Genomic DNA, 8,800 nt, shown 5'->3' with positions numbered 1-8,800 from the left:
ACATCACCAATGCAGAGAGCAGTCATATGTCCCTACTGGTCTCTTTGTGCCTTACCTTTTGTTGCTTGCTACTTTAGAAAGACTGGTTTCATGCTGGGTAATTTGAAACATATTTAAAGTGTAGAGCTTTCATTTTTTTCACTCTTAAGTAGAGTGGAAGTTTCAGCCCAGCCAATCTTACTGGATTTATTTATAGCATTTTACTTCCTGAGAAAAGACAGGAAAAGTGAGTCCCTGCATTCCCCTTTGTGTCTGGTTCCTCCCAGTCCCCGTCTGGAGGCCCTGGGTGGACAGGGAGGAGGGGCGGGGTTCATCACAGAGGGGCTGGACTTGGACTTGGACGGTAGGTACTGGAGCAAATGGCTCGAGCAGAAGGAGGAGTTATGTCATTCCTTCGAAGGAATGAATTAAGCGCGCGTCCTCGAGTGCCTGATTGACAGGGCCACTCCAAGGAAAGAGCATATAAGGCACTGGCAGCTGCGTGGAGCAGGGAGCTGCATCTACTGGACAGTGTGCAGGGACCGTGGGCTGTCCGTGTCCTCTGGATCTGACTTGGAATACTGGAATCAGACATCACTGCTGCTTTGTGATATACAGGTAACCACGCTTTTAAATTACTACGTCATTTCACTGGGCTGTAATTTTCGGAAAAGGCTCTTGATTTAAAAGTGGACAGAAGTAAACAGTGAGACAAAGATTTCTACTTTAAAAGGGTGGTGTAGCCTCACACGCCCACAGAGCTAAGGCTTCTTCATGTGGAGTTTTCATTACTGAGTTGAACTCCCAGGTACTCAGCTCACAGGGAGGGCCAAGCTGTGTCTCCCATGCCGGCTCTGTCCCTTTGGACCTGGCTGCTTTCCTCTGGGTAACATGTGTGTTTTCAGCTTTGGAATAAAAAGTTTCCATGCTAAAGGTTTGTTACTGAGGAGGGAACATGACAAAGAAATTATAAACAGTTCTCTGAAAATGTGAGAACTCTTAGAGATTATTGAGATTGCAATTCTAAACATTATGAACAGCTGAAAAAGTGTCAGCATGCTATTTGTAATTTACAGTAAGGCTGTGGGAAGTACTATGCTGCCAGGGAACAGAGCTGTTTTTAAGTTTGGAGCATAATTTGCGTACGAAATGGAGCTAGCCACTTGCTAGGGACTGGGGACAGTAGTCTGCGTCTGGTCCTCAACCCAGGAGATGGGCTTAATCCCAGAGTCCCACTATTCATCCCACTGTTCTTCGTGGGGCTACACAAATACCTCTTAGTGAAGTCATTTTTCCACTTTGCTCATATAAAAAGAATTTTAAGATTCTTTGTAAACATCAACTATATTCTGTTGTAGAAAGGCTTCAGAAATGCTTAGAAAAATATAACCACAGACACAGAATGAATGCATGAGGGAGAAAGGTTTTTGGGCAGGAGTGACAAGAGCGCCCACTCAGCATGGTGCCACTCCCCAGTCCTGTGCCCCTGGGTGTCACTGGGTCCTGTACCATCTGCTGGGACCAGCCTTCGTGTCCCAGGCCCAAGATGAGAAGGCAGTGTCATGTGACAAGCCGCAGACCACTGATTCTTTGTATTTCTTCAAGAATCAGCCTTATTCAGACTCAGGCAAGTGGAGCTCAAGTTTGTCAAAACAGAGCTCAGGGTACATCTCAGCCAGGACTTCTGAATTTGGGCCCCTGAAGTGAAGTGTGTGTCTCTGTGCAGAGCCAGTCATGGCACCACTGTGCACAGGGCAGGAAAAAGGGGCTCCAGGAGTAGTGTTGGGGATGAGGAAGCCTGCGAATGCACCTGGGTGCTTTCCCTAAAGCTCTCTGGGAGCTGCCTATGTGCAGGTTCCATTCTGTTGCTTAGTCCTGCACAAGCTCTTAAGAAAGAGGCCCTGCCTCAGACTCTGTCACTCCTCCTGGCTTTTGGGAGGCGAGGGTGGGAAGCTCACTCCCCAGCCTGTGCGCACTGTACCAAACAGCACACAGTGAATATTCAGTGCCTGATGTGTTCCTCATAGCTACCCAGCTGGGCAGTTCTGTTTTCCGATCCACAGAGGAGGACACTGAGACAGAGAGGTTAAGTGGGTGGCTGTGGGGAGCACAGCTCTGCCTGAGGCTGCAGAGCTGTAGTTCATGTGTTAGACCTTGCTGCCTCCTGCAAAGTGAGGGGTGGCACTGCAGCTGCCAGCTGTGGGTTGCACTGTCTGAGCAGGACTCCAAATTGCAGGAGGAGACCCAGGGGTCCCGTGGGGGATCAGGGACCACCATTTCCCACTTCCAGCTCACAGAGTATTTCTGGAGTGGGAGACTCCTGATTTCTTTTCACACTGAGAGGTTAGAGAGCTCTAATACTCTGAGAACGGGAGGGATTGGAGCATGAGGACTGCAAAAGGTGCTGAGGACCTTGGCCCCACACTGGTCCCAGGGCTTCTGGAGGCTGCAAGGAGTTAAGAGCAGGCTGGGCTTGGGTCCAGGCCTCCTGACTTCTGGTCCAGTGTCCACTGAACCATGCCAATTTAGAATCCCTGAGAATGGAAAAACAGGCCTGCAGGAAAATAGGAAAGTAGGGTAAGAACTGTTGTGAAGTAAGATCTTCTGTTTTTTCATAAAAATGATGTGCCAAATTATTTATTCCTAACTTTTATATACAGTTAATATTGATTCTGCTTAATTAAATTGTGCATAACTGTTTTTTCCTTTGGATATTTGCACCAAATGCCTTCACAGATTATGGCACCAGCCTGGATATTTTCCTGAATTCAAGCTTCCTAGATGGAAGTCCTGGCCACATCTCTTATTAGCAGTTACTCCCCAAAGCATCACCCTCCCTGTCCTCCGCTTGCTCACCTGCAGAATGGGCACAGTCACAGTCACAATTACCCACAGGTCGCCAGGAGGACTGAACACCAGGAATATCCAGGCTGTTGGAAAGGACATTTCTGCCATCATGTGGAGCTCCTGCGAGGCCCTTTGCTCCTGATCTGTGTAGGCAGAATGTCTGTAGGAGCAGTTGGCACTCGAGCTGTGGGTCTGCGCCTCACTAATATGGCTGCTTTTCTCCTAGGTGAACTGGCAGGAGGCAGGATGCTCTGGGGGCTGGCTCTGCTGGCTCTGTGTGCATGGCCCAGCACTTTCGGTGAGTGTGATGAGTCCTGTCATCGATAGAATGGCCTTGCCACAGGTGGGGGACCAGGGAGCAGCAGGGCTGGGGTATTAACTTTTGAGCCTTCTGACTCCCTACCACATAGGTATATTTATATATTTGACTTGTGAGTTGTACAGCGTGGGATGATTTATTTTTGGAAAATCTTGCTATTAGGGAGAAATACCTTCTCACCTATGGATGGGATTCTTGCCTTTTGAAGCTCAGCTTTCCTGCGTCCTGTTATAGCTCCAAACATAGCTTCTTTTCCTCCTGCTTTTTTTCCTGCCTAAATTATTTTTACCATGAATATTTCTCCATGTATTTGTTTTCTTGTAACATAATTTTTACTGATTGTATGATACTCTGTTTCAGATACACTTCAGTGCTCTCAGACCAGTTCTCTGTGGGCTGTTACTTTATTTTCATTCATTTAAATGAAGATGCAAGGAGTGTTGTTATGAATAAGTCATTACTAGCATTTGCCATTGTATCCTTTGGATAAATTATAAAATTAGAATTGCCATTTTAATAGAGTAGTTAAAATTTTTGATTATTTCCAGCGGTGGCTCTATTGGAAGTGGTAAAATTCACACTTCTATCAGCAAGAGTGTGTATTACGCTTTAATGTTCCAACAAGTATTAGCTGCAAAGTTACACTTTTGTAAAACTTTCTCTTCAGTGTATTATTTTGAATTATTTAAACTGTTATGATTTTGGCAAGATCTGATAACTTTCCTCACTAGTGGTTGGATGGTGACTTAAAACCATTCACTTGTAAACACGAGACCCGTCATTGTCTCAGATCCACCCACAGTGTGTGTGGGATTCGGAGATTGTACTTTTCTGAGACAAAGCGATGCTCTCATAGTTATGGAGGGTAGTAGACGCCGAGGAAGCAGCGCATTCTTCAGTTGCTGTCCTGACCTCCGTGCTCAGCACAGGGCAAGTCTAGGTTTTCAGACCCCTGCCTGCCAGGCTGTGGTGGTGGGGAGGGGCTACCCTGGAGGGCAGCAGTGAGGCGCAGTCGCAGTGTTGCTTCCTGTGCAAAGGCTGCCGGGCAGACGGGCCTGGACTGGAGCGTCCTGCTATTGGCTCCCGCGCCTGCTCCTTACCTGTCAGGCGGGGCTGGTCCTGCTGCTTGCGGACCATCTGACTCCCCCTCATGGGGAGAGTGACTTGCATCATGTATGGCCTTGGGACCCTTGTGGAAAGGGTGAAAAACTTGGGAGACCCGGGAGTTTCCATGTTGTAAAGCAGTGCTTTAGCACCTGGGTCCTGGCAGGTGGTGACCCTCCCGCTGTGGTTCCTTTGGCAGCTGGTGACCAGGACGAGGACACTGTCTTCGACCTTTTCAGCGTCAGCAACATAAACCGGAAGACCATCGGCGCCAAGCAGTTCCGAGGACCGGACCCTGGGGTGCCGGCTTACCGTTTCGTGCGGTTCGACTACATCCCCCCAGTGAATGCCGCCACACTGGATAGGATCATCAGGGCCACGCGGAGGAAGGACGGCTTCTTCCTCACAGCCCAGCTGAAGCAGGACGGCAGGTCCCGAGGCACCCTTCTGGCCCTGGAGGGCCCGGGGCCCTCCCAGAGGCAGTTTGAGATCGTCTCCAATGGCCCGGAGGACACCCTGGACCTCACCTACTGGGTGGAGGGCACCCCGCACACAGTGTCCCTGGAGGATGTGGGCCTGGCCGACTCTCAGTGGAAGAACATCACCGTGCAGGTGGCCAGCGATACCTACAGCCTGTATGTGGGCTGTGACCTCATGGACAGCTTGGCCCTGGAGGAGCCCTTCTATGAGCAGCTGGAGGCAGACAGGAGCAGGCTGTATGTGGCCAAAGGCGCTGCCCGTGAGAGTCACTTCAGGGTGAGTACTCACAATACAGACTTTACCATGGTGTCTGAGTTTCACAGGTGGAGTTCCACCTTGGCAAAAGTGCACAGCACACACATAGCACCCATGCTCACACATGTGTGAGCCACAGGCACACACACTTACACAAGCTGCATAGGCACCTTCAGAGGTCATACACAGGCACACACTTGTACCAGCCATACCAGTACACTCTTACGTGTACTCACACACCACCCACAGACACATATTTGTACACACCACACATGTGCATGCACGTGCATGTACTTGGACAAGTGTGAGTGCATGCCACACATCACACACTTGTGCACACAAAAACCATACAGAACTACACAGCCGTTTGCCATCATGCATAGGTACAAACCATACACGAGCACCTGTACACTCTCATCGGGCACCCAGAGGCACAGACATGCACACACAGAGTGGACACCTCCTGCACTGTGGGGAGAGTGCCTTGGTTGCTTCTCCCCGCACTGGGGGTCAGTGGCTGGGCTGAGGGTCGTCTGAGGACCCAGGTATCAGTCTGTCATGGGTTTCTGGCAGCCCAAGAATTGTTTTATTGGGGCTGAGAGCATTCTTAGGGTCTTTGTTTGGAAACAAAATGATGGGAGAGCTCCTAAGCTAAGAGCTGCTGATTGATGAGAGAACAGCTCTGTGTCGCTTGTTAAGTTTGGAACAGGGTTTGAGGCACTGAGTACCTACAGTTGTGTGTCTGCTCTAGTGTCCCCGACATACAACTGCTCCCCATGGTGATGGTGTGAGAGTTTGAATTTGGATCTCTTCAGGCCTAACACTGTATAGCCTGATTGTCTCACCAGGCTGGGCAGAAGTGTCCATGGTGCCTGATCAGCCACTGGCTACAGGGGACCAGGGCAAGTTGCAGGGCCCTGGTCCCCATCATGCATTCCGTAGGCTAAGAGTGCTAGATGTTTCCAGCCTGTGCTAATTTTACTCACAATGGATGTATCCAGATGAAGCTCTGCTGTAAGTCCAGGGGCATCTGTGCAGCATTGTCCTTGAGACAGCCATGCGTTCCTGCAGATAAATTCAGGTTAACTCTTGGCTATGTGAAGGAAAGGCTGTCAGATTCATGCTTCATCAGTGGGCATCTCTCTGGTGGCATGAGGGCACATCACAGCAGTCTGGTGCCACAGAGTGCTGAGGTCTCAGCCACAGGAAAGGACACCACGGTCCCGGTGCCCTGCAGTAAGTGGCCTGGAATGTCTGTCTGCACGTGGCCAGATGACCTAATTCACTGCGTTCCCTGGGGCCTCTTCTGTTCTTCTCTGTGGAGTGTTTTCCTATGGTTAGCACATTTTTCATGTTAAAATTATTTTTTTGTGTCGTGTCTAAAAGCCAGGTTTCCAAAGTAACAGATACAGAAAAAAACTGATTATAAGATTTCAAAACTGCCAACTCTAAACCAGAGGAGACAATATAGTGTTGGAAAACCTTGTACATTAAAAAATGTCACTTAGCTTTGCATCAGGCACTTCCTGTTTGTGTTTTCACAGGGTTTGCTGCAGAACATCCAGTTGGTGTTTGAGAATTCTGTGGACGATATTCTCAGAAGGAAAGGCTGTCAGCAAGGCCAGGGAGGTATGTGTGCTGGGCACAACGCATCCCTGTCCTGCCTCAGTGGGTTCCTGCTCTGCATGGATGCAAAAGTGGCCATTCAACTAGCAGTATTTGAGTAAGGCATTCTTACTATTTGCCAGGCTGAAAATGACCAGTTATCAACGGATACATTTTGAATATATTTGAATAATTTTACAAGCTGAAAAATAAATTACTGGCATTGTAGTCTGATAAACACAGGCTCCCCCTTCTCCAGTGTTGCTGTGTGAACGTGATAACCCCACACCACACCCACTCTCCCCTGGCACCTTATGTTGCATTTTCAGAGTTTACTTGAGCACTTAACAAGTGAGATTTGTGTGCCAGGTTCTTTACACACAGCCCTCAGAATGACTTTATGAAACAGGCACTTTCATTGCCCTTGTTTTACAAACAAGGAAGCTGAGCCCCAAGCTGGGTGTGTTCATTTCCCAGTTCACCTGGGGGGGCGTTCCTACCCTGCTGGTGGTTTCCTGAGGAGAAATTCACCTGCTATGTGACTCAGTACTGGGATATTTCCCACTAGACCACTTCTTCCCTTCAGTTCTGAGGTTAGGAAAACTATAAATTGCTTTTTAAAGGAGCACATACCAGGAATGAATGTGGAGGCGTCTATGTCCCTAACCTGGAATGGCACCGTCATTGCCTGAATCTCAGTGAAGGGGGTTCTGAGCCCTGCCAGCTGTGGCCCTTCCCTCAGGCCTGGCAGCATCCAAGCATCAATCCAAGACCACACACTTGCTCCTCTGGGTGGGTGAGGCATAAGGCAAGAAGAGTGTGCAGATGTGTGTATGCTAATACTTTCCTGGGCTGCTTTTGTGAAGAGGGTGCCCCTTAGCAGGGCGTGAATTGCAGAAACTCCTGCGCTGGACTTCAGTGTGGCCTGAATTAGGACGAGACCAACAGCAGCATGGTGAGCCAGCCACCATGGCCAAGAGAGGGTCACATTAACCTCAAAGCTACAGCTTTTTGTCAGTAAATACTGTTTCGCTTGTTTCTAACCACAGGCGTTCTAATGGGGGTGGCTTCCTATAATTTCTGGACACATGTAAAACAAACATTTACAAATTAAGCCCCTCTTCAAAAATCAGACTTTAACAGAAATCTAAATCCATTCTTTCCTGATGAAGAGTTAGTATAGACCTAAGGATTTATAATCCTCATGTCCACATGAACAGCTGTTAGAGCACAGGAGCTGGTGGTGCTTCACAGAGAGAGTTCCCTGCTCCTGCACTGTTACGTCAGACTGAAGAAGCCTGCTCTCACGGAGACAGCCAGTGCCTGAGTTGGCGCTGAGCAATAGCGTGGCCTTGTTGGCTGTTAAAAGTGAGAATACCTCAGCTCTGCCAGGGGCCCAGCCACTAAAATTTCATAATGGAAAATACTGGTGTAGGCAGGAGGGATGCACAGTGGATGGGAGATTTTACTCCCAACCAAACTAATTCACATTGGAGGCAAAGTGGCCAATAAGACACATGCTAGTTTTGCTTATGTATTAAAGAATGGAAAACGAATATGCTGCATAAGTTAAATAGGTTTAAAAATGAAAGTCCACGTGCTGAGTAAAATCCACCTAGAGTTAGTGCAAGGTACTGTCTCTATTATGTGCCTGTACAGCTATATACTCTCTATGTAGTTGGGCTACACTCGCCTCAACATGGATACATGAGTGATAGCATAATGATTTCAGGTTAGTTCCCAACCTTAGTTTGAGAATTGGACTGAGTGTTTATGACTAAGTCATAAAGACTCAATAATGGAATGGCCGGCAGGATTGTAATGTATACCTGGAAGGACTCAACAATGGAAAGTCTGAAGGGAGTACATCCCTGGCCGTCGCCCCAGAGAGGAATCTGCAGCCCAGATGTGGGTGGATGAGGCTTCCCTGTCTGGAACCCTTGTCTCAGCCATGGCCGAGACGCTGCCCTGTGTGAATGTGTAAATCACATATTTACCCACGCATGCACATGAACCGCGTCTCCAGCGGGGTTGTGCGACTTCTGGAATAGTGGAAGTGATGCCCACGGTCAGGCCCGCACTATTCTGAATCTCCAGCTTCACCTTCTGGAAGAACAACCGGAGACATGAAGGTCGGCCAGGGAGTTGAGCCCTGAGAGCAGAGTGTGGGTGTGAGGACCGCTGCTTCTGGGAGAGCAGGCTTATTGGGGG

General features: G+C 48.8%; 1 protein-coding gene across 2 annotated transcripts in view; it reads left to right on the top strand.

Annotated features, from left to right (window-relative positions):
* The first annotated feature begins 417 nt into the window (after positions 1-417).
* Positions 418-8,800, top strand: part of Thbs2 (thrombospondin 2) — a 32,155-nt gene continuing 23,772 nt past the window's right edge. Inside the window, exons 1-4 of one of the 2 annotated variants that reach the window (XM_010628897.3) lie at positions 418-597; positions 3,053-3,124; positions 4,449-5,005; positions 6,529-6,613. In XM_010628897.3, the coding sequence (XP_010627199.1) occupies positions 3,073-3,124; positions 4,449-5,005; positions 6,529-6,613 (694 nt within the window). In that variant the 5' untranslated portion in view covers positions 418-597; positions 3,053-3,072. Of the gene's footprint in view, positions 598-2,537; positions 2,557-3,052; positions 3,125-4,448; positions 5,006-6,528; positions 6,614-8,800 lie in introns of those variants that run through there. The other variant, XM_033763409.1, reaches the window with a different exon arrangement.

Source organism: Fukomys damarensis, unplaced genomic scaffold (assembly GCF_012274545.1).
Source record: "Fukomys damarensis isolate Sample0158 unplaced genomic scaffold, DMR_v1.0_HiC HiC_scaffold_14, whole genome shotgun sequence".
In the NCBI taxonomy this organism is placed as follows: Eukaryota; Metazoa; Chordata; class Mammalia; order Rodentia; family Bathyergidae; genus Fukomys; species Fukomys damarensis.
This window is presented reverse-complemented; position numbering and strand designations above follow the sequence as displayed.